The 27881-nt window shown below is 49.1% G+C and overlaps 1 protein-coding gene across 2 annotated transcripts in view; it reads right to left on the bottom strand.

Moving 5' to 3' along the window:
• Positions 1 to 2469: 2469 nt before the first annotated feature.
• LIMD1 (LIM domain containing 1) overlaps positions 2470 to 27881 on the bottom strand; it is a 67819-nt gene continuing 42407 nt past the window's right edge. For both annotated transcript variants that reach the window (XM_036122821.2, XM_078078992.1), the window contains exons 3-8: positions 15892 to 15959; positions 13254 to 13316; positions 8623 to 8753; positions 7696 to 7747; positions 7183 to 7251; positions 2470 to 5996 (exon numbers count right to left, since the gene is read on the bottom strand). In XM_036122821.2, the coding sequence (XP_035978714.2) occupies positions 5859 to 5996; positions 7183 to 7251; positions 7696 to 7747; positions 8623 to 8753; positions 13254 to 13316; positions 15892 to 15959 (521 nt within the window). In that variant the 3' untranslated portion in view covers positions 2470 to 5858. The remainder of the gene's footprint in view (positions 5997 to 7182; positions 7252 to 7695; positions 7748 to 8622; positions 8754 to 13253; positions 13317 to 15891; positions 15960 to 27881) is intronic.

Here is a 27881-nt window from a genome sequence, read left to right on the forward strand (position 1 = left end):
CAAGTGATGGGAGTGCCTTAGGTAACCAGGGCTTCTCCTAAAAGTGTTACATTTGCAGCGGTCACATACCTGGAACCTTCTTCTGGACCAGACCACTGGCTTATTCCCACCCCTGCCGCAGAGTATGGCCTATTCTGATTTTACACCCAGAATCCAAGGTCCAAATCACTTTCATATATGAAGCACTTCAGTTTTTAACCCAGGGAAAATGTGAACCCCACTTTTAGCAATGCTTGAAGAAAATGCACCTAATAATCCCACCTAAAAAGTTTGTTGGACTCTGTAGTGAGCCGAGTAGTACTCCCCCATCAAGATGTCCATGGTCTAGGGGCGCCTGGGTGGCTCAGTCGTTAAGCGTCTGCCTTCAGCTCAGGTCATGATCCCAGGGTCCTGGTATTGAGCCCCGCATCAGGCTCTCCGCTCCGCGGGAAGCCTGCTTCTCCCTCTCCCACTCCCCCTGCTTCTCCCTCTCCCACTCCCCCTGCTTGTGTTCCCTCTCTCGCTGTGTGTCTCTCTCTGTCAAATAAATAAATAAAATCTTTAAAAAAAAAAAAAAAAAAGATGTCCATGGTCTAATCCCCAGAACCCCTGAATAACTTATCCCACAAAGTAAGAGATTTTGCAGATGTGATTAGTTAAGGGTCCGGAGACGAGACGGGGATTATCCAAGACCACACGGGCATGCCTAGAGTAATCACATGAGTCCTTACAAGAAAGCAGCAGGAGGGGAAGAGAGAGGGGAAGTGTGACAACAGACTTCACAGACAGAGCCACAAGCCAAGGGAGTGCGGGTGGCCTCCAGAAGCTGGAAAAGGGCAAAGGACAGATTCTCCCCTAGAGCCTCCAGAAGGAACTTGGCTCTGCTGACACCCTGATTTGAGCTCTAGAAGACCCGTTTCTCCAGAACCATGGGATGTGTGTTGTTTTAAGCTACTAAATTTGGTTATTTGTCCCAGAAGCAATAAGAAACCAAGGGGCGCCTGGGTGGCTCAGTTGGTTAAGCGTCTGCCTCCGGCTCAGGTCATGATCCCAGGGTCCTGGGATCGAGCCCCGCGTCGGGCTCCCTGCTCAGCGAGGGGCCTGCTTCACTCTCTCCCTTTGTCCATAAACTAAAAGATTATAAAGAATATGGCCCCGAGAATAGTACCTAGTAAATGGTGAGCACACAATGGAATGTCAGCTGCCACTGTTGTTACTGCTTTAATCAGGGAACTTAAGACCAAAGCAGATTTCCCCACTGCTTCAGCCCCAAATGGCCCAAAGGCCTGAGCTGGCTAGTGTCTGTTCCTGACCGTGCCATTTCGTCCCACGACCAAGTTCAAAGATGTCACACGGATCACCTGAAATTGGCCATGAGGGGAAGATGTACATCATAGAAACCAGCAAACACTGCAAATCAGGGCCTCGTCACCACCTCCCAAAGCTGGGGCAGGCCCAGGCCACCTTTTCCCCTGACTGTGGTCTCATCCCTTGTGGCATCAGGGTCATAGGAAAACTGATTTGTGAAATCAGTATACATGCTCTCTCATCACGTAAAAAGAGGTTTTATTTTCCAGTAAGACACCACCCCCGTCAGTATCCTCATGCTTCGCTTTCCCGGGTCCCTGGCGGCCACAAGAACTAACCTGAAGCCTGAAGCAGCCCCTGGACTGAGCAGTGAAAGGCGAGCCCCCGGACCCCCTCTCCTACCCCAGGGACTCCAAGCACACACTCAGCCCCCCTCATTCTGCAAGCGCCGCCCTCCTGTGCGTGCTGGCCTCAAATCCAGAGGGCCACTCACCTCTGGGATTCTTTGATCAGAAACTCATTAGAAAAAAAAACAACATACACAAAAGGAGACGGAGCGACCATCCCTGCAGCACGACCTCGTGTCTCAATGTTAAGGACCCAGGGGAAGGAACTGCCGATTCTTGGAAAATGATTCTCCGAGGGTCACTCACGTTCCAGCACATCCTGTGAGCTAGACTGCCTTAGTTCCAGACTGTCTTTTCTAGGATGTCTCGGGTGGCAGACACAGAGTCTCTCTCTGGAGCAACACTCAGGCAGGCTTACCCATCATTGTAAGACTGAGGTTCCCTAGGCTCGGGTGTCCTCTTGTCATGCAGCCCACTGTAAGTATGGGCACCTCTTCATGGGACCCTAGAGGGACGACAGCTCAGGGAGTCAGTGTAAATGCTGATTAAAACCTCAAATGCTGATAAAATGCTGATAAAGTGCTCCTGGCTGGTGCTGCATTCACCTGTCCTTTTGTCTCTGACCTAGGAGTCTCATAACTTCCGCCACGTTCCATGAAACCATGACGTGCTACCTTATTAGCTGGCAAGGAGGGTAAAATCTGGGACCTTTTGTAGTTTTGACACCCATGTGTTCCCTTAAGGATCCAGAGCTCTAAGAGAAGACCAAATCCAGTTAGCGAGAAGCACTGTCTGCTTACTTCCACACGCACAGAAGAAAACCCAATAAGCATCATTGTGTTGGAGAGCACTTTAATCGTCTACAAATTGATGCAGTTTATTGGCATGATATTTTGAATAATCTTATAGCAACAGTACAATTCTGAGTAATTCTGTAGTAACAATAGCTGGAAGAATTTATAGTAACAGTACAATTTTGAATAATTTTTATAGGAAAAGAAGAGATACAGAGGAAAATAATTTCCCTGCATGGTGAAATTTTCACACACTATACGGAAATTTCCCACATCTGTCCAGTTCCGGCTCAGAACGATAGCTAATATATTTTACTCATTGTATTCTATTCCTTTTAAGACTGACTTCAAATAACCTGGAAATGAGAACTGATTCCTGGCACGGAGGAGACTACAAAGAACTTGGGTTTCCTGGCAGACAGCGTTGCAACAAGTGCGTCCTGCAACAGGCTGGTGTGGGGTCAAGTCCTGCACACGTGGTTGGTGGCCCCACCTCAGTGGACTCGGCCGAAAGAGGCTCTCACTCAAGCACTGACCACGGAGAAGTGGGAAGTCCTGTTGCCATGTACGGGCAATGACCCAGACAGGGCGTAATGCCCTCCCACAGTGAGAGGTGACCGCGTCACTCTTTCCCCAGCCGCAGGTGGGAGAACATCAGAGAGAGAAGGGCAGGCCAAACCAGGTCATTGGCTTTCCTCAGACCCCCCTGGCAGCTTTTGAATGGTCCTCGCTGGGGGGAGGGAAAAACTATGGGCCAAATGAGGCGGGGGAGGGGGGAGACTGGAGGCTGGCCTTGGGGTCTGCCATCAGACCTTAATTCTCCTTGTTTATCTACAGTCCAAGAGCTATCTAGGGAACTCAGGAAGGGCTATCCGCTCTACCTTTTAAAATAAACGAATTCCTCCTGGTCTACCAGGTCCTTGTGTCTCCTTTCTAGGTGCCTATAAATACAACCCCATTACAATTCTGTTTGGCTAACAGCTTACAGAATGTCTAAGATACCACGCAGGTGACCCATCTCCCTCGTGGCTTTAGCGCCAGAGCCTGAGAAACAGAACTGGCGCGAGATTCCTACAACTCGCCGCCCCGATTTCTCGGGCTTCTGGAAAGTCTCTTATTGTTCTTTCCTCAACAGTAGAAAACACCGTATTTGCAGATTATCTGAATCACCTCCATCAAGGCCACTTAAAACATATCATTTAAAAAATTAATCACAGATTTTTTAAAAAACTAGTTGCCCAATTTGCAAACAAATCCCTGTTTCTGACAGTTGCTCTCGGGCAATTTTCTGCACTTTTGCTGGACTCGCAAGGGCACCAAGGTGGGTCAGCAAGGCCAGAAACGTTCCTAGGTTGGCAAAGCCAAGTGAAGACACCCCCCCTCCCCATCCCGGCCAACCTTGCCAGAGCCGAGCTGGGGACTCTGGGAAGAGAGGGGTTCAGCCCCAGGGTTCACTCCCCCGGCCGCACGTATCCACGGGCTTCTGGAGGTTCGGCCTGTGCCACGGAATCGACGAAAGCCCACAGCCTGGGCTGAAGTGACATCTGGCCGTCTAACACAGTGAATGTAAGAACAGGAGACAACTCTCGGGGCCAATCCCGTGCATCTTAGAGCAGCTGCTACCCAATGAATCAAAGCGCGGCCTCGAGTTGGGAGCCGGGCCCACTGACAAGTCTGCGAGTCCCACGTGCCTTGGGCTCCCCCCCCCCCCGCCCGCCCTCTGTGGCCCCCCGCTGCCCTGTGGGTGAGGTGACGAGGCGGACAGCAGACGCCGGTGCCATACTCCCAGGCCGGCCCCTGCCCTCCGGCGGGCCCTCCCCACGGGCTGAGAGGGCAAATGCCAGCCAGCCTTCTTTTTTATTTTTCTGTTACACCACCTTTTCATTGGAATACCAGGGACACGGATGTCCGGCCTCGGGAGCGTGTGACAGGCTGGGCCAACCGTGCTTCCTGAGTGCACAGGCGGCCTTGAACTCCGGCCGGTGCGTGGCCCTCCCACCCCGGGGGGACCTGCCTGATGAACTGCATCAGGGCAGTAACACCCACGTGCCCTCTGACCCACTGGCAGCCCGTGCCCGGAGCGGCTGCTGTCTGGCCCGCGTGGAGGCAGAGACTCCGCACGCCCCGACGGAGGCCTGGGAGGTCAGTGCAATGGCCAAGCGCCTCATCTGCGGTTTGGCGAAGCTCTTATCTGTGAGGTATTTTGTGTGTGTGGAAGACTGAGAACGGGGGGAGACGATTAAAAACAAGAAGAAAACCCAGACAAGAGCAGTGTACCTTATACGGGTCTCTTCCCACGTCACTGCCTGTGCCCAGAATTGGGTGAGGGAGAGCCGTGCGAGGTGAACACACTCATCTATCCGAGGCACCCCCTCCTGTGCTGCTTAGAGATCACACACACACACACACACACACACACACACACACACACTCTCCCCCGTGGAGAAGGGGGCTAGCTCTCAGCAGGTGGGCAGGACGGCCCAAACCCGCTGGTTCATTAAAGAAGCTAAAACAGGCACAGAGATGTCCCCGCGTGGGATCCTGAGACTTGCCTTTGTGGGAGCGACTCCGGAGTCGCGGACTCTCGAGAGCTCCAGAGAGAAACAGTGTAAACAGCTGGGCAAAGGAGGCCTGGGGCCTGCACCAAGCCCTCGGCCCAAAGCACACTTTGCTGGAACAGGGCAAATCTCCATCGGGCTCCCAGCTGCCGTTAAGGGAGTGAAGATTTGCAGGGGCACACAAAACGCGGTCAGTGTACCAGGAGGAAACCCTGCCTGGCTCACTCGTTTCAAAACTTGGCTCTGGTTTAGCAAGCAAATTCTTCCTAAGATAGCACCCGCGAGAGCTTCCCTCTTGCCATAATGCAATGAAAATGTGCAGCCATTCGACAGAAGAACTGAGTCTCTGGGGTGGCAGGAAGTCTTAAATAATGCTGTGTGTGTGTGTGTGTGCACGCACGTGTCTGGATGCAGTCTTAAATCATGTTGTGTACGTGCATGTGGTGGGGGGGGATAGCGTCTGGATGTGGGGATTTTCCCAAGGGACAGGAGAGGGCTGCATGGATCGGCAGCTGAGATCTGTCTTCAGAGGATATTGTGAAACACGCTCACTGCGACCCTTTCCATCCGAGAGGGGCTGGAGAGTGCCTTCGGCTGCACGAATGCGATCCCCTGTCACATGCCACACGCGGCTGGAGTGTCTTCCTGAGTAATGTGACAGGGCGTGGCGGTGCAGAAAGGCACTTGGAAAATACACATGCCACACAGGTAGGGCTCAGCTCCCTGGTTCAAGGAAAGGCACCCCAGGCGTATATGCAGAAACTTACCTGCCTAACCCCTCTCCCCCCGACCCCGGCTCCACCCCGGGGGCCGCTGGAACTAACAGGCAGATGTCTTGTCGTCTCCCACGGGAGGCCTGGGAGCAGCTCCAGCTAGAAGCGGTGCTGGTGAAGAGCTGCAGACGAGGGGCTTTGCTCCAGTCTCTTGACATGGCAGGAGTGACAGAACAGGTGGTCCTCCAGGGGATAGCAGCGGTGACCGTCTTCATCATTGAGCTCCAGACCGCAGTCCTAGGGGGAGGCAAAAAGGCCCAGTGGTAGCAGGACAGCACAGAAAGGACTGCAAGACTGACCCAAAGGCCGACGTCCCGGGGACCAGCAGAGCGGGCTGTGCGGGCAGCGAATGCCGGCGCGGAACCGGGCAGTCCTGCCGAGTGAAAGCATCACACGCCCCCAACGCGCACTTGAACCGGGGCTGGTCAGAACGGAAATGGGACGTCGGTGGATACCTACGCTGTACCTCCAAGACTTAGGGCAAACAATGAATATAAGACCGTTCATGAGAGATCCCTCATACTGGTTACACATATTGAAAGAACACTGGATACACGGGTTGAATAAAATATTAAAAGAATGAATCCCATCTGTTTCGCTTTATTTTTTTAATGTGACTACTAGAAAACAAAATGACACCTGTGACTTGGACCCGTGGCTCTCAGGTTTCTATGGGCCAGCGCTGGCCTGAATGCAGAGCGCAGACTGTAATGAGCAGATGGCCCCTTGCTCTCCGGCGCCTGGTGCTAGCAGTGAGCTCCCCACCTCGCCCCCACCCCTCTCCCATTCACCCCACCCACAGCGTCACGAAATAAATCTACTGTCCTTCCTTGGGCGAATCCACTTAATTCTGGCTGAAATCCCACGGACACTTAAAGTGTGCGCAACCTTCACGAGGGGCAGGGAGGGGTGACCCCGGGCCTGCCTGACAGCCATGGGGCGCCCGCCCGGGTGTGACACAAGGTAAAGAGGGGGCAGATGGGCCCCCATCCACCTTCACACCACCCATGCCTGTTTCCAAGGAAGGGCGGATTTCTTCATGATTTCCAGGGGTCAGCTCAGAAAGGGGTTCTTGGCAGATAGAACAGCCTATAAGCTGGAGGGGAGGGTGTCTGTTCCCCAGATCACACAGCTGCCTATGTGGCATGTGAAACCCGTGGTCCCCGTGAGCCACCCACTCTGTGGCCTCAAGGAGCCAACTGCAATGGTTTCAGGACTTGGCAGTTAACCAACGTGGAGGAAACAGCAATGATCTTTACGTCCCAAACATGTGCGTGTCCTCCAACCTCCCCTACAAGGCAGGCTTCACCCCTTGACCTGGAGGGCAGCCCTTGACCACACCTTGCTGACCATCTCAGGCCCCAGTCAACCCAGGGATGCTCTTCTCTTGTACTTTCGGGCATCTGGGCAGGGAGGGGCCTACCTCACAGTGGTAGCACTCCACATGGTAGTCTCTGTCCATGGACACGACACGGATGGTCTCATCTGAGCCCTGGACGGAATGAAAGGAAGAACAAGAGGCCAGCTGGGGGACCCAACTTTTAACTGATGAGAGAGGAAGGAGGAGGGACAGCAATTCTACCTTCAGAGAATGTCAGAGTCAACACTGAAAAAAACCACCTACGTGGAGAGTGATTTTAAAAAAAAAAATGAATGAAAGGCAAGATTTCTGCTCATCTTCTAATCTGGGAGTCACTATCAAGTCAGGGAGTTTGACCCGATTATAGGGACGAATAGGGCACACGAAGGGCAATGGGCTGGGGAAGCCAGCCAAGAAGAAAGGGGCTTCTTGGTGAGGACACTATTAAGGTCAGAGGTGAGATTTCAGAAGGATTTTGTCAAAGGCGTAAGGACAAGACACAGATCTTGTAGATGATCCCAGGGAGATATTCGTGTCATGGAAGACGCCAGGAACAGGCCTGAAAAAGCTTCTTACCTCAGGTGGAAGGATGGGAAGCCCACAGGCTGCACACTTGGGGGCCAGCACCCTGCCGGGAGAAGCAAAGAGGCAATAAAATGCGTATTGTGCTGTTTCTAGGAGGCAGGTCCTGGAGCCCACACTGAGCCTTCCTCACGGCTGGCCTCCCACCCATCCCTCTTTAAGTGAACCCCGCCCCCCCGCCCCCCCACCCCCCACCCCCAGCCCTCGAATCAAGACAGCCTGGCTTGGGGCACCTGGGTGGTTCAGTCAGTGAAGCATCTGCCTGTGGCTCAGGTCGTGATCTTGGGGTCCCGGGATCGAGCCCCGCATCGGGCTCCCTGCTCAGTGGGGAATCTGCTTCTCCCTCTCCCGCTCCCCCTGCTTGCGTGCGCGCACTCTCTCTCTCTCAAATAAATAAAATCTTTATTAAAAAAAAAAAAAAAAGACAGTCTGGCTCATTCTCTGGGAGGTGTTTTAGTAGCACTTCGAGATTATTCCCCAGTGGTAACAAGCCTAGCTGGACCCTCTCACTCGACTAGGGATAGAGACCAACCTGTTCACTCCCCTCATGGTGCCCAGCACAGGCCCGGGCAGACCGAGGGTGGTGGCGACCAGCCCTGAGTCGCTGCCTTGTGAAGTCAGGTCAAGCTGGAGCCACTGGGCTTGGCAGAGGCTTCCTGAGGCCTAACCGGGATCTGATTATAGGGATTTGGGTTCTGATTTTCCAGGAAACATGATTCTGTTACCAGTTCCTATCTGCACTGGAGTCAGCTGACTTTCCGAGGCCCCTGCTACACCCTTTAAACCACGACGCCTTTGCCGGACTGTGGACTCAGGGTTCAAGCAGAGCCTGCGGGTGCACCTCAGCGGGTGTCTCTCCTTCGCTCGGCGAGATCAGTGTGGCTCGGGCCTGCAGCCCCTCTGCACCCCACCCCTCCTTACTTGTGGTAATCTCGGACACAGTAGATCTTGTTCTCGGAGTCCACGGTGAAGGGCACCCCGTCCAAACACTCGTTGCAGATGACACAGCGGAAGCAGCCGGGGTGGTAGGACTTCCCGAGGGCCTGCAGGATCTGGAGGCAGAAAGGAAGAGGCCGGGACTCAGCAGGGATTATGGGGACGGGTTGGACGGTGGAAAGGAGAGGAGCACATCAAGCCGAGGGTCCCTCTGCGATCACATCGCACAGCACACACTCGTCGGAGTTTCGCTTGGACCAAGGTCAAGAGAGGACGGGGTGGGAAAGGCAAATCAAGGTAAATGTATCAACAGGAGGGAGCCAAACAGGATCCTTCTCCTGGGCATAACCCTCCTGAGGAGAATCTGGAGGGCTCTTTTGCAGTTCTTTGCGGGAAATGATGTGAAGCAGGCAGGGCCACGCCAGGCTTCGTCCCAGATTTAGGAAGCAGCTGGTCTACGGAAGGATCAAAGTTAATTCCAAATGGAAATGGCAGAGCTCAGAAAACCTCGTAAGTTCTGCCTCCCAGGTGCCTCCTCCTAAGCAGCTTTCACTCCGAGGCATGATAATCCAGAAGCTATGACTCAACCGCTGATCATTCCAAATCCAAGCATAAGCAAAGCTTCTTTGTTGCTGTTGTTGTTGGTTTTTTTTTAAGATTTATTTATTTGAGAGAGAGAGAGAGAAAGACCGCATGCACTAGCACAGGGGGAGGGGCAGAGCGAGAGAATCCCCAAGCGCACTCCCTGCCAAGTGCAGAGCCCGACGTGGGGCTCAATCCCAGGACCCCAAGATCATGACCTGAACAGAAATCGGGAGTAGGACGCTTAACCAACTAAGTCACTCAGGCGCCCTATTGCTATTGTTTTAAAACACAAAGTAGAGAAAGTCCCACAAACCTTCTTCCTCTTAGTGTCATTTGATCTCGTTGTGATGCCTGGAGAGGTAAGAAGCTGTCCTGGAACCAGGACAGAGCCCACACATGCAGGGCAGGAGAGAGAAGATGTGCGAAAAATGTCCTTGGTGACGTCAGCAAGTGACCAAATTACCTCCCTGCAGAACTGCCTACCTCCAACCCCCTTGCTAGGTGACATCAAACTGTTTTCCTATTAAGTCAGTGCATCTCAAAGTGTGGTCCCTGGAGCCACAGGACCAGCATCACCTGGGGGCTTGCTAAAAAATGTACATTCTCAGGGCCCATCCCGGATCTCCAGAATCAGAAGCGCTAGGGTCAAGCCCAGCGGTTGGTGTTTTCGAAATATGATTCCAATGCATGCTAAAATCAAAGAACTACTGGTTTGAGTTTGTGCCGGTGTGTGTGACACCTGCAGGAAAGGTGTGGGCCTGCCAGTGCCCAAGGCCTGCTTCCCCCCAAGGCCAACGCCACACCTCACATGCTGCAGCCACAGAGGTAAGCTGGAGGCTTCGTGCGCTCTCCCTTCTTCCTCTGAAGGCTCAGCTCTCTAGCTTCCTCGTTCCCTCTGGTGCGTCACTAGCCTTTGAGGCCCCTCTCGACCTGCGGGAAGCTGCCAGAATAGGACACACAACAGGCTGGGCTTCCAAAGTCCACTTGGCAATGGGGACCTCAGAATGCATTTTGCTCCCTGGCTAACACTGTCTTGGCGGAAGAGACCCTTAAATGAACTTCACCCACAATGTGCCTGAAGTGTGGCAGGACACAGATGCCTTCTGCTGCATGCTGACTCGCTGTGATAATTCTTTTTAATGTGGGGGAAATGCCCAGTTTCAACCTGCACGCTCAGAGCATTCCCCTCTACTAACCAGGGAGGTGGGGGGGACAAGGACAATTTATACAAAGAACTGGACAACTGGTTGCTTCTCTTAAAGAACCAAGAATGGTGTCAGAAGGAATCTTTTCTGGCATTATAAAAATTCTTGGCAGCAGTTAAGGGTTCTGTCTTTAAAAGTGGGTGTCACGGGCGCCTGGGTGGCTCAGCTGGTTAGGTGACTGCCTTCAGCTCAGGTCATGATCCTGGAGTCCCGGGATCGAGTCCCACATCGGGCTCCCTGCTCAGCAGGGAGTCTGCTCCTCCCTCTCATGTTCTCTGTCTCTCATTCTCTCTCTCGCAAATAAATAAAATCTTAAAAAAAAAAAATTTTTTTTAAAGTGGGTGTCACTACCAGACAGACATTGCTAAAAGTTTTCAAGTCCTAGAGAAGACCTGCAAGGACCCAGGTTCAACTTGGCATTATTCTCGTGGGGTAGAGATGGTCTCCAAAGCTTCATTACTTCCCTTCCTGCATGCAAGGCTGGTCCTCACTTCAAGAAGTAGAGGAGAGTACCCCCCCTCACCACCCCGCCGTGTATTGAGAGCGGCCTTGTGATGTTCTGTGAGCAACAGAATGAGGAAGAAATGATGTGCAGAGATTTCGGAGTCAAGGACTTAAGAAGCCTGGCAGCTTCCCTCCCTCCTTTGCTGTAGGAAGTCCAAGCTAGACGACTGAATGAGGTCAGCGGCCACAGGGGAGAGGCCATCTTGGGCACTCAACTGGGATACCAGCTAAGCACCAGTGCATAAGTGACCCCAGGCAATGCCACATGGAGCAGAAGAACCATCCCGCTGAGCCCTGACTAATGGAGTTCTATGAATCACGAGGCCCTAAGAAGGCTTAGGATACCTGGAAATAAAAAATAGTGTATAATCATGCTCATACATTTGGACACCGTTGACCTCATATGCAGTGGGTCTGTCAGAAGGACTCTAAAATTGAGGACCAATTCCGCCCAAGAATCGGATGCCTGTGGAGTCTGGCTGGCGTCTGTAGAAGGTAGGGGTGAGGGTGTGTGGCTCCTGCCGGCCTCCCCTGTGGGAATGGAGGGAGGGCCATGCTCCCAGGGAGGTCTTGGCTACAACGAGGACCCGGCCCTCTCAGGGCTAAGCTCCGCTGTGGTGTGTCCGAGCCTGGGCAACAGCAGGTTCTCCTCATGAACAGGGCAGGCTTCACAGCAGCTTTATTCCTAAATAGCCTCAAACTGGAAACCACCCAAAACCCCATCAGCAGAGCAACAGATACACAAGCTGCTATATCCATACAATGGAATTCTACCTAGCAACGAAAATAAATGAACTGCTGACACAGGCAACAACATGGATGAACCTCAAGAACATTTTCTAGGGGCGCCTGGGTGGCTCAGTCGGTTAAGCGTCCGACTCTTGATTTTGGCTCAGGTCATGATCTCAGGGTCGTGAGATCGAGCCCCACTTCGCTGGGCATGGAGCCTGCTTAAGATTCTCTCCCTCTCCCACTGCCCCTGCTGCCCCCCAAAAACAACAACAAAGGGGCCCCTGGGTGGCTCAGTCAGTTAAGCATCTGCCTTCGGCTCAGGTCATGATCCCAGGGTCCTGGGATTGAACCCCGCATCAGGCTTCCTGCTCAGTGGGGAGCCTGCTTCTTCCTCTTCCTCTGCCACTCCCCCTGCTTGTGTTTGCCCTCTCTCTTTCTCTCTCTACCAAATATATAAAATATTTAACCAACAACAACAACAACAAACATTTTCTAAGTGAGAAAAGGCAGACCCAAAGGACTCTATACTGTGTAATTCCATTTATATGAAGTTCCAGGACCAGCAAAACAAATCTGGGGCAACAGAGCTCAGAATAGAGGGTACCTTTGGAGGAGGGTTTCTGGACTGGGAGGAAGACAAGAAGGAAGTTTCTGGGGTGTGGGATGTGGGAAACATCCACACTTTGACCTGGGTGGGGTCAGGTATGTGCATATGCAAAACTTTATTCACCTGTATGCTTAAGATGTATACCCTTTACTCTAGGAGTTGTTTCTCAATAAGAGAGGTAAAAGAAAAAAAAATAGCAATGATTAGCAATTCCCTTCTCCAGAATGGAATTAATGGGTCAGCTTAGAGAGGGATTTACCTCTTTCCGACTAAAAGAATATTGTATAATAATTTTCTTTAACCAGCATATTAAAGAAATTCTTAAGGCCTGATCTCCAATGGTGAACAGTTTGATCCCTGAGACAGACTAAGTATTCTGCATTTGTTAACCTCACAACCTTACCCTATAAGGAGGCCAGGAAAGAAAAACTGTCCCCACTGAAGAGATATAGATACTGAGGCCCAAGACAAGCTCAGAGAGCCAGTGGCTGAGTGAAGAACAGAATGTATAAAACTTGCTTCTTGTTCTGCTGTCTCAGAACTAATGACAGGCCCCCAAAACTCATCTTAGGAACAGATAGAGCCAGGCAGAACATGAAGCACAAACAACTGTGTTTATCCAACTTTCTGTACCCAACTCCAAGGGAGATGAAGTTTGGCATTTGGCATCTCACCCAGGACACCACAAGGATCACAGAAAATCAGAGGGAGGCCGGTGTGATCCAAACAGCTCAGAGAAAAGAGCATCATCAGAAACACAACACTGTGGTGGACTACATGATTAAGGATGCTAATACCAGTAAAAGCCAACAACGTGGCTTCTTGTAGAGCAAGCAGCTGCCTTACACAGGTCTTCTCTTAACAAAACCAGATGCAACCATAAATCAAGGTAGGAAACACAGTTTTCAACTGTTAGTTTCATTTTTCTGTGAATGCCTCCCCCTCCCACCGTGCCATCATCTTGTTCCACTGACCCTACTCACCATGTCCATGATCAGATGTCCACAAAGAAAACACCTGTCAGCAGACTGCTGGAACCCAGAGTACTGCAGAGGAAGCAGAAAAGAAAGTTAAAGCCAGGCAAGACAGATGACCCAGCATCCCCTTGCCCACCAGTCACGAGGATGACAAGGAACTTCTCAGAAAGATGTGTCACTCTATACAGGAATCTGTCGTTTCCCAGAGGACAACAGTTGTGTGATGAATCATGGCATATCTTCTGCCACAAAGCCATTACAAATACCAATACCACTCACCCTAACAACAGCTGCATCTGGGCATCCACAACATGCCAGGCTCTGTGTAAGAGGCTGTACATAGACAGGCTTTAATCTCTAAGCCAGTGGTTCTCAAAGAGGAGCTCCCTGACATCACCTGGGAACTTGTAAGAAATGCAAATTTTTGGGCTCCACCCCAGACCTACTGAATTAGAAACTCTGGGAGGGGACCTGGTAACACGTATGTCTTCACAAGCCCATCGGGGAGTCTGATGCAGGCTGTATTACTTAAAACAATTCTTTTTTTTTTTTTTATTTTATTTTTTGAGAGAGAGAGAGAGGGAGCACGAGTAGGGAGAGGGACAAGCAGACTCCTGCTGAGCAAGGAACCCGATGGAAGGGCTCGATCCCAGGACCCTGGGATCGACCTGAGCCAAAGGCAGATGCTTAACCGACTGAGCCACCCAGGCGCCCCTCCTTAAAACAATTCTTAAAACAAGGTATATATCATACCATTTCTCAGATGAAAACAAGGGAAACTCAGAGAGGATTAAATGACTTTCACAAGGTCACACAGCCTACAAGGGGTAAGGACAGGATTCAAATTCAAGTCTGGTTCTGGCTAAAAAGCCAATGGCTTTAGTTTCAAAGAAACTTGGTAAATATTCTCTATCTTACCTTACCGAAACCCACACGCACACGCGCACACACACAGGCACAGCTGGAGTCGTGAGAGAAACGGGAAACACTTTTCAGGAAAGCACACACAGAAAAGATACCACATGCTGGAAGATACTAGAAGTTTAGATATTACAAACACACATTATGGGGGGGGAACATGTAATGGAAAGGAAGGTTGGAAAAAAAAGAAAAAGGGAACTTTCTGCAACCTCAAGGGCGACAGTTCTCTATTTTCAGGGTGAGCCAGCCGCACCCCCACCTCAACCTCCCATGAGCCCGTGGGGCCGACCGCCTGCTGGGAGCCAAGGCGGGGCATGGACTCAGACCTGGCCAATCAGAGCCTCACGTTCCTCCAGCACCAATGATTTTGCCCACAGGTGGGCATGTGACCCAACAGAGCCAATGAGACCGGAGGGGCAGGACAGGCTCTGTGGCTCATGGGCATTGAAGGCGAGAGGATGCGAGCCCCGCGGCGCTGCGGCCCTGGGGCCACCAGGCAGTGCCTGAGAAGCGATCTAACGCTGCCGAGGCAGGGCCCCAAACGGAAGACAAGACGACCCCGAGGCCCCTGCTGAATGCCTTTCCTTTTTGCTTCCTCCAGTTTGGGTCTGCTTGTCTGGTACTGGCCAGCCTGGGTCACAGTGCATCAACCTCAAGCCATCTCCGGGTCCCCCGGCGACGCAGGCGCAGGTCATCTACCATTTACGGGGCGCCACTCCATGCTGGGCACTGGGTTAGGGTCTGACGAGGTCACGGCGAAGAAGCATGTTCTCTCCTCCCTAGGCGCTTGCAGCCGGGTGAGGGAGACAGGTTTGTGGGTGCCACCCTGCCGTCTGCTTCCTGCTCGGCCGGGGAAGCCCAGGTGTGGCGGCCCCACAGAGGAGGGGCGCTCGGTGCCGGGGAGGGGGACAAGGCCGTCGGGTATCCGGGCAAAGAAAGGGTGAAGACACCCCAGCCAGGGGAAACGGCACAGGCCGAGGCACAAAGGCTTGAGGCTGTGCAGGGGCGCCAGGCAGGCTCCGGAACACGGCTTCTGCGCATGTTTTGAACCCTAGACACGTGGGGCCTGGGTGAGCTGGGTTGACACACAGGTAGCGTGGCAGCTAAGCTGGCCCAGGGAGGCCGTGGTGGCACAAGGATCAGTGCTCAGCCACATTCTGGGAGAGGTGGGAAGGAGGAGGGGTCCACACTTCTCAGGTAAGGTGAGGCTTCTGCTTCAGACAAGCGGCCTGGGAAGGGCTGGGGGCCAGCCCAGGGCACCGTCCAATGGCCAGGGAGATGTCAGCAGCGGGCCTGAGGGGTGCTGACGGGGCCGCAGCTCAGGCCTGGGGGTCACTGGTACGCAGCCGGACTCTGGAAGCACGACAGAGGCTGGATGCCCACGGAGAGCAGCCGGGATTGGAAGGAACGAAGGCCTGAACCCCAGTCCCGAGGTTTAAGAGGGAGGTGGGGCAGGCAGAAACGGGCAGAACACAAGAGGACAGGCCCAGTGGCCCTCAAGTCCCTTCCAAGCACAAAGCTCTGCGGTTTGTCATTTGCTTCGGGAACAAGGGCCACCCGGTGCATCTACAGAAGGGAAGTGCGGACCCCCTTCTCTGGCCGCACTCAGCTCCCCGCCCGCGCCGGGGATCACGGAGAGAAGCCACACTCTTCGGCCCCACAGGCCCCTGCCCCTGACTCTGGTCAGGACTGTGGGCAGGGGAGGTTTGGGTAACAAACTCACCAGGAAGTCTTCCTCACAAAACACTTTGCCGTTGACAAAATAAAAGGCTTTTCCTCTCAGCTTCCGGCCTAAGGAAAAAACACAAAGGCAGGGTGAAGAGAAGATGTTGTAGGCAGTGAAAAAAGGAGAAAAGGCAGGCAAAGTATGTGTAAACAGAAACAAGCGTGCTAAAAATGCCAACTGTCACTAGGGTGTGTGATTACGGAAAGCTGCTGGTGGCGCCTGGCGATGGGCAGGCAGAGGCCGGGAGGCCGGGCCCCTGGCGGGTGCTGTGTAGCCGGGGACACCAGTATGGCCTTGGGAATCATCCTACGCCCACCTCTCCCGCTTCCTCTCCGCTGAGAAAGAAGCCAGCGAGACATCTGGTGAGGGGATGGCAGAGGCACCCTCGGGGGGGGGGGGGGGGTACAGGGCAACAGTCTGTTGTGAAGCTGTTTCCCACAGGTGTTTGGGATGTTACCTTTGACCTGTTCTCCAGGGGACACTGGTGACAGCCTATCAGGAAAGTCCTATAAATTGGTCAACTTTATTTTTCTTATTTTCGTGTTTCTTTTCATCTCGACTATATAGAAACTACACATTGTTGGACGGATAATGATTTTTCTTGTTTTCTCCTGATCTAAATGGGGTGAGGAAGGGTGGGGAAAAATTCAAAGCACCCCGGCTGCTTAGGTGTAACTTCAGTTTCCATAAAGCTGGGACACTGACAAGAACAGCATACTTTATCAATGCCCTTGATCCCTTATGAAAAAATACAGAGGGTCTCATGTTCAAGGTTAAGCAGGAGCATCTTTGTAGGAGACCCTGGGTCCATGACCCCACAGCATTCCCAGATCTGAGAACACTTCTAGCACCAGGCACAACACATACGCAATGGACCGTGGAAGTTTCCAAAACTGAATGAATTCTGAACTCTAGTGGAATCACTAGACCCTTGGAGCCAGCGTCCACGACATGAAACCAAACTCACCAATGTCGCAAATGCTACCAGTGCTCAAGACAGAGAAACCCCCTTGATAAACACGGAGTGCCTCGCCTGGGACCCCCCCCCCCCAGAGTAGCCAAAGAGCACAAGGCGACAGAGAAAAGCCTGGTGACATAGACCTGCTGGAGCTTAGAGAGGGCCTGGAAAGTATCGAGGCAGAGGAAAAGCCACCAAAAAAGGGAAAGAAGTTTAACTACAAAAGCAAAAAGCTCCAGAGGGATTAAAGACCTCCGTGAAAAACAAAAGTTATCCTAAGAAAATGCGAGCAGGTGTCTTTGACTTGGGCATGGCAAAGGATTTCTCTGTTGAGATATAAAAGGCACACCTTGTAAAGGTAAAGGCTGGTCAATAGGAAATCAAAAATCCAAACTTCTGCTCAACCTAAAACAACATATACAAAGTTCAAAAGACAAAGCTGTTGAAAAGCCAAGCTGCTCTGAGCAGGGAGACAGAAAGAGCGGGTCAGGGGCCGGCAGACTGGAGGCCATATGGAGAGAACAAGGAGAAGGAGTAGGCAGAGGCGCGGAAGGACGATGGCTCTAGGGCTGACTGTCCACGGTCCTGCCCCTGCATCCCCTCCCCAGGAAGGCCCCGCCCTTCTCCTGGCCAGCCCAGACCCTTCTTGGTGTCCTGCTTGTTGCTGCAAGACCCACGGCTGTCTCTGTGTCTCCCCAACCCTCGGATCGGTTCCTTTAGAACTTTTTAATACTCTGAATATATACTGCACTCCTTGAGGATAGAACGTGACCTCACCTCCGTCTCCTAGGAGGAAGGCTCGCCAGTGGTCTAACTGAAGAAATAAAGGGAAAGGCTGACCAGGGACCAGAAGATGGCTACAATACATATAACAAGGCAGTAGCATCTAAAACATAAAGAACACCAACCACCCATCCGACAAAGATAAAGTGAGCAAAGGATAAGAAGCTGAGAATGCAAAGAGAAAATCTGTTAAACTTGAGGCAGTAACCACTTTAAAAGATGTTCAACCCCACCAGGAATCAGGACATGCAAATTAAAACCACAAGGAGATGCTATCTCGTTCCTGGGTGGGCTAAAATCACTAAGCCTGACAGTACCGTGTCTTGGTGAAGGTGTGGGACAAGAAAGAGGAAGTCTTTCCGGCTGCTGGTAGGAGTGTCAGTTGGCATGAGCACCCTGGGAAGAATTTGGCAAGAGCCCAGAGAGCTGAAAATCCACATGACCCACCATGTACTCCTACGGATGCCCTTTGAGAGAGGATCTCCTAACGTGCAGAAGGAGAAGCACGTACAGGTGTTCACTGCAGCATTGCAAAGAAAACCTAGATACCCAGAAGCATCTTCAGTGCTCTTCAATATAGAAAAAATTGATAAATACATTGAAGAAGAATTTGGAGTCATAGTCAATGGATGCAATAGTACACAGCAGTCAAAATGCATGAACTAGATTTGTATATATCATTATGAATTGAACTGAACACACTGCTGTGCAAATAAGGAGAATTGCTCAATGATATATATGAGTTATGTGTAGTATCTATGTAAGTTAAAGCATGAATGAACACATATGCACACACAAACTAGTACCGTATATTGTTTATGATACTTGTATATGTGATAACACAAGAAAAACTGGGACTGGAAGGATCCATACGCTCAATCCATGACAGCAGCTGTCCTGGGGAAGGGGGAAATGGAATATGGGAAGGGGAACCAGGACGATTCCAATTTATCTGTAATATTCTACTTCCTTTATCAGAAATAAGTCAAAAGGACAACGTATAAATGTCCGTGCATTCTGGGTGGCAGGTAAACAAGGGTTATTTCCTACTGTACTTTGCTGTAGTTTGAAACTATACACAAAAACACACACACATTCTATAGGTGAAATACTATAAACCAAAGGCAAATGCCAAACCAGAGAAAACATCTGCACTACAGGACAAAAAACAACTTAACCTACCCCAAGATGCAAATAACTCAATTAGCAGTCTGATATAGAAAAACAGGCAAAGAGGGGCGCCTGGGGGGATCAGTCAGTTAAGCATCTATCTCCGGCTCAGGTCATGATCCCAGGGTCCTGGGACTGAGCCCCGCATCGAGCCCCATGTCCAGCTCCCTGCTCAGTGGGTAGTCCGCTTGTCCCTCTCCTTCTGCCCCTCCTTCCCCCTGCTCGTGCTCACTCTCTCTTTCAAATAAATAAATAAAATCTTAAAAAAAAGAAAAAGAAAAATAGGCAAAGAATGGGGAAAACAAAACAAATGATAAAGTATGAATGAGCAACAAACAGAAACATTTTAACTTCTCTCATGATTAAAAAATTGCAAATTAAAATAATATACCCTCCTCTGTCAGACTGGCAAAGGTGAAAAATACCACTGAGTGTTAGTAATCACACTGAAGACACTCTTCAGTCTGTGAGGGATAGTAGAAATTGGAACAAGCTTATAAGAGAAAATTTGGTATCAAATATCAATGGGATTTAGAAAATTCAGATTATTTTGACTCAAAAATTCTACTGCAAGAATTTATCCTAAGGAAATAATCAGAGTTGGACTTGTTTAAAGGATCTTCATCTCAACATTATTTAACACAGCTGAGGGGCACCTGGGTGGCTCAGTTGGTTAAGCATCAGACTCTTGAATTTGGCTCAGGTCACGATCTCAGGGTCATGAGATCGAGCCCCATGTCAGGCTCCACACTCAACGGGGGGTCTGCTCGAGATTCTCTCTTTCCCTCTCCCTCTGCCCCTCCCTCTGCTTGTGTGTGCACACCCTCTCTAAATAAAATCTTTAAAAAACATTAAAAAAATTAAAAAATAAAATAGCTTTAAAATGAGCATTAAGCAAATATCTAATTCCTATTAAGTAAATGATAGCATTTATACTATTATGAGGCCATTAAAAAAGATTGTTTTCAAAAACAGACTTGATGACACAGAGAGATATTTAAAATACTTTAAAAGGTGGTATAAAAGCATGTTTGTGTGCGTGTAACAGACACAGAAAAACATGCTCACACACCTACACGAATACAAAATTATGTGTATGTTCATACATACCAAATGTATACCAAGTGTTAATAGTCATTATCTCTGAGTATAGAAAATGGGTGATTTTTAGTTTTTTTTCTTCCTGCAATGACTATATATTATTTCCATAGCCTGAAACAAATTATAACAGGGTGAGGGAGTGTGGAAAGAGCGATGGGGCATATGCTAGAAGGCTGCAGTGCAAGTCTTTAGCTCTCCAAACCTTCTCTCCTGTCCTTCCCTCAAAGTTAGTTACACTCACTTCTGGAAGGTTCTAGAACCTTCGCAAGCATTTTCTGACTCTGAGAAACTAGGGTAACAAGAAGGAGCACTTATAACTAAATGATTTCAGGGTTCACTAACAGAACTCACCTTTACAGCCATGGAAGTTCATTTATAATTCTCTCACTTAGTTGGAACTTTCCCCTCTATAAAAATATTCAAGAGGACTCACAAAGGAAAATGAGAACTAACTAGAATAGCCTCTCTCCACTTTTTGTCCCCATCAGGAACCTGGGTGGGAGCCTCCAGTCCCTCCCTGGGCAGCCACAGCGACAGGAAGGACACAAATAGCCCACCACGAAGGAAAACGATGCCCACACTGTCTGACCACAAGGAAAACCCAAGTCCAGCCTGGGAGTGGGGCTGGCCTGTTTTGCTGCTCCCAGTTCCGAGAGGAAAGGAGGCGAGGCTGCAGGTCCCGCAGTGGCCACTGGAGAGAGCGAGGGGGCCGTCTGGAAACAGCATAGGACTTCCTAGACAGAGATAAGGCTCCTGAGCCAAGGCAGAGAACACCGAGCTCTGGTTCCAGGAATGGGGTCTGGGAAGTTCTAAGGAATCTGAGCTGGGAATTAACTTTCTGTTTTAATAGAGGGTATATTACCTCTGTTCCAGAAATCATAGAGGAGGATTATTAAACACGCCTGAGCCCCGAGTGCTCTAGTGTTCTAAGAAACACAAACAAGAGCTTTTTCACTTGTAACATCAACAAAGATTTTTTAAAGGATCACGTTCATTTATGGCTGCTGTCCTGGCATATTTCTGCAAGCTACTGATGAGAGTGTAAAATGATAAACTCTCCCCGGAGGGGAAACTTTAAAAATGTTTATCGCTGACTCGGTGAGGCTCTCTGGGACTTAGCTTAACGAAAGAATCAGAAATGTGAATAAATATTTACTTAGGTCCACATTGGAAGCCTTAGGAGAAATGACTACAGAAAACAGAGAGCGTCTAAATGATGAAATATTACGTGGCCATTTAAAGTACCGTTCAAACAGGTGTTTTACTGGGACTGGCGAATGCTTATACTATAGAAGGTTACTCCAAATACGTTAGCCAATGAAAAATGCAAGCTGGACAATTGTACAATTCCATTTCAGTAACTTACGCACATACACACATACACACTGATATACAAAGGAGAGAAAACCCTAGAATTCTGCTGCATGCTGAAACCGACAGCGCTTGGCACTGGTAGATGGTATTTTACCAGGAAACTGCACGGCCGATAGTGTTCTTTAAACTTATCTAGTACTGTGTAGCACTGGTGGGTTGTATTAAAGGGAATTCCTCTTACCACTTCATACATTTCGATATTTGACATTTTTTCTACTATTAGAGACACCTGTACCATGGTATTAGAATTTCACATTTTGCTTTCATACACTTATATTAAATTTTTCTAGAATTAGAGATTTAATCATTTGAAAAACAATGCTTCTGTTTTTTTAAAGATTTTTATTCATTGATTTATTTTGAGAGAGAGGGCGTGCATGAGGGCAGGGAGGAGCAGAGGGGAAGGGAGAGGGAGGAAGGGAAAGAATCTCAAGAAGACTCTGCACTGAGCATAGAGCCCCACATGGGGCTCTCCGTGGGGCTCGATCCCACGACCCCGGAGACCAAGATCCAAATGGAAACCAAGAGTCAGAGGCCTCAACTGACTGAGCCACCTGGGTGCCCTTAGTTTTTTGTTTTTGTTTTTTTTTTTTAAAGTAGGCTCCGTGCCCAACGTGGGGCTTGAATTCACCACCCTGAGATTAAGAGTCATATGCTCTACCGACTGAGCCAGCCAAGTGCCCCCAAGACTTTAATTTTTAAAAGAAAACCCTTGGGGCACGTGGGTGGCTCAGTCGTTAAGCGTCTGCCTTCGGCTCAGGTCATGATCCCAGGGTCCTGGGATCGAGCCCCGCATCGGGCTCTCTGCTTGGCGGGAAGCCTGCTTCTCCCTCTCCCACTCCCCCTGCTTGTGTTCCCTCTCTCGCTGTGTCTCTCTCTGTCAAATAAATAAATAAAATCTTTAAAAAAAAAATAAAAATAATAAATAAATAAATAAAAGAAAACCCTTATGTAATAATATGAAAAGTAATAAAGCAAAATCTAAAAACTGTGTATCTCAACTATGTAAAGAAGAAATTCAAAGAAAAATAAGACTGGAAAAAAAAAATCTGCCCAAGAGTGATAGTGCCTCTGGTGGACATATCTGGTATCTGCATGATTGTGGAGAGGGGGACCTTGTTTGCTAATTGTGTGCTTCTTGATTCTTTCCTACACTTCCCCAAACTTTTACTAATGCGCAGGTAGGACTTACTTTAATCGTCCTCTAAAAAACTTCCCAGCTGGCTAGACAAATCCTGTTGCTGCCGGTCCCCAGAGCTGAGAAGTCCCATGTCCAGACCCCGAAGGCCAAGGGAAGGGCTTAAAGGTTGCATATGCTTTTCTTCTATTCCAAAATAATAATAATAATATAATAATAATAATAATAATAAAGGACACCCCCATAGGGAAAGAGTGGGGCCCTAAGTGTGCTCTGAAGGACTCAAACTCCACCTTTTACCTCAGTTTTAAAAGACCAACTAAGTTGAGAAACTAGATCCCACACCAAATTAGTTTGTATTTTATCAGTAGGAGAAAAAAATAAAACCCTAACATCTCTTGCTTGCCTTGTAGGTTTCAAATACCGTGTTTACAACTTCCATATATTAACAAGTCTAAAAACGTTTCATGTTGCCACACGTTACCACACGTTACCGCACCATCAGCCCTCCTTTCTGGCTTTGTCCCACCCCACGCCCTTTACAAGCAAGTGCACAGATCCCTCCCTGTCACTCACTGTAGGTTTTTGGTTTCAGCAAGTGTGGAAACCGTTCACCAAAGAATGAGGTAGAAATAAAACCCGTCATGTGTCAATATCACGGAGCAGTGCACAGATGCAAGAATTAATTATCCTTGGGAATCGCTGGAAAGGACGCCCCAGGACTGCTCCCACTTTCTGGGTTTCCTTTTCTCTTCATAAAAACATGATACTGATGGGATGAACGTCACCTCCGCTTCGTACATTCTGAGGCTCAGAGTAGTAAGTGGGCAGGATGGGAACCCAGGTTTGTCTGACCCTGAAGCGCATGCTTGTCCCACTGTGCCACGAGACCACCCGCACGATTAAATGCCTGGGAGTGCACACCTACACGTGGAATCCACTTATTCTCTTCCTACCAGGGAACGGAGAAAGGAATTTTCATTTTTTAATGTATATTTATTTAAGCAATCCCTACACCCGGCGTGGGGCTTGAACTCACGACCCCGAGATCAAGAGCTACACGTTCTACTGACTAAACGAGCCAGGCATCCGGAGGCTTCTCGTCCTCAAAAGCAGGAAGGCAGAGGGTAAGTACTCTTGAGGCTGAATCACTCTAGATCTGGCCAATGACACAGACACCAACTAACCTGGAAATTCCTGGAATCACTTGCCACCCTCCATGCCGGTGGCAGGATCCAGAACCCGGAACGGTCCTCACTGACACACACGCTAGAGCAGCCAACCACCACTAGGTGGCACCAACCACAGCCCAGACCAGGACAGCTTGTTGCTGCACAACCCACTGAGAGCCAGGCCGGCTAGCGGAGGAGGAGGAGGAGGCTGGCTTGGGTCCCGTCACTCGCTAACCCTGTAACCCTCGCCCCTGCGGCACTTTAACGCCCATCTACCGTTATGCAAAAGCTAAATCCGTCAGGCACACTTGCCCACAGTGGCTAAGAGTTGGGATTTGAACCCAGCTCTCTGGCATGAACTCAGCACTCTTCCCACCGTGAGATACCCTCTTTGTCCCCCAAGGAGTAGCTCTCAGTCCAGGGGTGGGAGGAGGAGATGGATTTCCTGGCCTTGCCCATCAAACCTCTTCCCCACTCTTCAGAAGCACCTGGTGGGTTTGTTAAGCACAGACTGCTGAGCCCCATCTCCCCCCCCCCCAACTCTGATCTAGAAGGTCTGGGAGGGGCCTGAGACCCTCGCCTCCCCAGGTGATGCTCAAGGGGCTGGTCCAGGGACCACACTAAGACAGGTGATGCCTCAGGCCAGTCTCTGAACCAGCATTTCCCCTTGCCAAGATTCGTCTTGGTCAAACAAAAGTGTGAAGATCTAGACCATCCCTGAACAATGAGTGACCAACACAACTGTGCGGGGGAAGACAGGTCGGTGCCCCATCTTTATAATTCAGTCTGAGGATCCTCCTGCTTCTGGCAGAGGAATTCCTCCCACCAGGAAACACCTAGTGATGTGCACACCAAAAATATACCAAAGAAACAGTTTTCCCAGAGCTTTAGAGTAGTCAAAGGTGCTCCTTCTTTTCCAATTGCAACAAGTTTAGAAAATACTGACTAATAAATGTACAGACTCATCACAAGGCCACTTCCCATTGACAGTGAACAGATATTTTATATTCACCTTCGGGGGCCCCTTCTGTTGAAAAGAAAACTCTGGATGAAGCCAGTGTAGCTCGATGAAGGAAAGTGTGACCACAATCACAGATGTCACCAAGAGAGGTCGGCCAAGTAACCTGACAAATAAACATGCCATATTCACCATTCTCCTTTCCCTCCAGAAATAGGAACGACTAGTCTATTCTGGAAAAGTAATTGGTCCTGAGCTCTAAGACTTCATCACAAATTTCAGTGTCCAATATACCTCCCTGAAAAGTAAAAAGGGAAGGTTTTCCTAGCCACAAGAGGAGTTCCCGAAAAAAGGAAGTAAAAATGAGCAACTGTTTAGATTTTGTTGTTATTGTACTGGCCCAAGAGGGTAACTTCTATCAGTGCTGTCCACTGGTTACCAGCCGTCTGTGGCTATTCATATGTAAATCTAAGTTAATTAAAATTTTAAAAACATGGGGCGCCTGGGTGTCTCAGTCAGTTAAGCATCTGCCTTTGGCTCAGGTCATGATCCCAGGGTCCTGGGATCCAGCCCTGCATTGCATTGGGCTCCCTCCTTAGCAGGGAGCCTGCTTCTCCCTCTCCCGCTCCTCCTGCTTGTGCTCTCTCTAATAAATAAAATCTTAAAAAAGAATTTTTTTTAAATGGTTACAATTCAGTTCAAGTACTTGAACAAGAACATTTCAAGTATCCAGTGGCCACTTGTGATGAAGGCAAGCTATGCACCATTTGCTTTATCGCACCGAATTCTACCTCATCTACTTCTTCAAACAGCTTCTTCCAGAAAAGGCTAACTCTTAAAGTGAACCGCTAATACAAACCAACAGAAAAACCAACCAAATTGGTTCCATACAAATGAAACAATCAACCTGGATTTCCCAGGCTGGTGCAGCCTTAGTGGGCCAAGGAACAAGGCAGAAGGTGGAAAATAGAAAAGCAACCAGGGTCAGGTCCTGGGCTTCGCCACTTCCCAGAAACGAGAGGTTGGCTGGTCACCTGACCCTGTGGGTTCCTTGGTAGAGGGTGCTGTGGAGAGGACAAAACTGGGGGTCCCAGCGGAGAGCCCAATGTGGTGCTGGCTCATATTAAGTGTTAGCGTAAGTCACAGTTGCCAGGATCCTGTCAATGACCTTCAGTTTCCTCAGCAGAAACCTACGTGAGCTAAAAATCTCATCTGCCCCCACCTCCCATCCTCCCAAACTCTCCAGGTCACTCCTTCCTTCTCAGTTTACCTGCAACAAAGGGCCAGGTTTTTGTTTTGTTTTTCATTTCCATCTGTCAGACTTATTTTCTTGGAAAATACAATAATGTGGAAAAATGAAACATACAATCCAAGCTGCAATCTACGAAACATACAATCCAAACTACAATCTACTCTAATTGTTGTGAACGTTCCTCAATGGTCTCAATTTCCTTTCTCCTCACCGACCACCACCGTCAGGGACCACACCACGAGTAGCCCCACTCCACACTCCAGTTCTCTTCTCACTGGCTGCTCCCAAGTCTTTTTATTTGCTTACAGTTTTACAAATCCATTCTCTTTTTGTTTTCCATTCCTACTACTCCAGACCATTATCACCTGGATCGGAGAAGAGAATGCTGCACAGAGAAAGAAAGCCTGGAGACCTGCAGAGGGGCTCCTTTGAGTATTCAGCAGGGCTCAGATCAGTATGTGCCTGTGAAGAGACTAATGAAGCCCAGGGGAAAAAGTCATCCACAAGGGCCAAAGACAGTGCCTATTCCCACCAGCCAGAGTGGGAAAACTCATAATCCACAGGGTTCTGCTAAGAAGGTTTTACCCTGGAGTGAAGAATAATTGACCCTAGACTGAGCTCTGCCCTGAAAAAATCACTATCTCCAAATAACCTACCTGCATCCCGGGACAAAGCTCAAGAAGATTTAAAGGAATACAAAGATATCCAGGACTCAACGAAGTGAATTCACAATGTCTGGCATCTAATCAAAGATTACCAGGCATGCAAAAAGGCAGGAAAAGAGGACCCATAATGAAGAAAATAGTCAATCTATGGAAATCAAGCCAGATCTGATACAAATCTTAGAATCAGAAGGAAAAGAGATACAAGTTATTGTTACTGTATTCCATATGTCCAAAACGTTAAAAGAAGATCTTTTAAAGTGCCAAAATTGAACGGCTAGAGACAAAAACTAGAGTATCAGAGATGAAAAATACACTGGATGGGATTAGGAGATTGCACACTGCAGAGAAAAGATTAGTGGATTTAAAGGCATAATAATAAAAATTGGCCACTCAAAGGCCAAAATGAAACAGAGAGGAAAAGAATTTTAAGCATAAAAAGAACATAAGGGAGTTGTGAGGTAACTTCAGTTAGTTAAGATTTAATTTAAAGGATAATTTGTTAAATGTAACAAAGAGGTAATAAAGGGGGTAGCAAAGCCCCTGAGGGAGAGGGGAGGGGGGAAGGGTGCAGCAAAAAAAAAAAAAAAAGTGAAGGAATAGTGGCCAGAAACATTCCGAATTTGACAAAGGCTACAAACTCCTAAAATCTCAACAAACCCTAAGCACAGGAAACATAAAAAGGACTCCAAGGGATATCATAATCAAATTTCTCAAAATCAATGATAGAGAGAAAACTTAAAAGCAGCCAGAGAAAAAGGACATGTTACCTACAGAGAAAAAGAGAGAGGACATCAGATTTCTAATGGAAAACAATGGAACTACGTCTTTAGAGAAATGAAAGAAAAAACTATCCACCTAGAATTCTCTAGCTCCATAAAAATATCATTTAAAAAAAAAAAAAGATTTATTTATTTATTTGAGAGAGAGAGAAAGCATGAGCGGGGGGGAGGAGGGGGAGAGGGAGAGGGGGAGAGAGAGAGAATCTCAAGCAGACTCCATGTTGAGCACAGAGCCCGATGTGGGGCTCGATCCCATGCCCCATGAGATCATGACCTGAGCCGAAACCAAGAGTCAGATGCTTAACCCACTGCGCCACTCAGGCGCCCCCATAAAAATATCCTTTAAACCCAAAAGTGACATAAAGATGAATTCAGACATACAAAAGCTAAAAGGATTCATCACCAGCAGATCTGCACTATAAAAAAAAAGTTGAGGAAGGCCTTTAAGCAGCAGGAAAATGGTACCAGATGAAAATCTGGATCTAAACAAAGAAATGAAGAGGACCAGAAATAGCAACTGCATGGATAAATGAGATTTTTTTCTTATTAGTTAAATCTCTTTAAAAGATAATTGACTAGAGCAATGGAAAAAAATTGAGAGACCAGAAACAAACCCTAACATTTAGGGTCAATTAAT

Source organism: Halichoerus grypus, chromosome 1 (assembly GCF_964656455.1).
Source record: "Halichoerus grypus chromosome 1, mHalGry1.hap1.1, whole genome shotgun sequence".
Classification (NCBI taxonomy): domain Eukaryota; kingdom Metazoa; phylum Chordata; class Mammalia; order Carnivora; family Phocidae; genus Halichoerus; species Halichoerus grypus.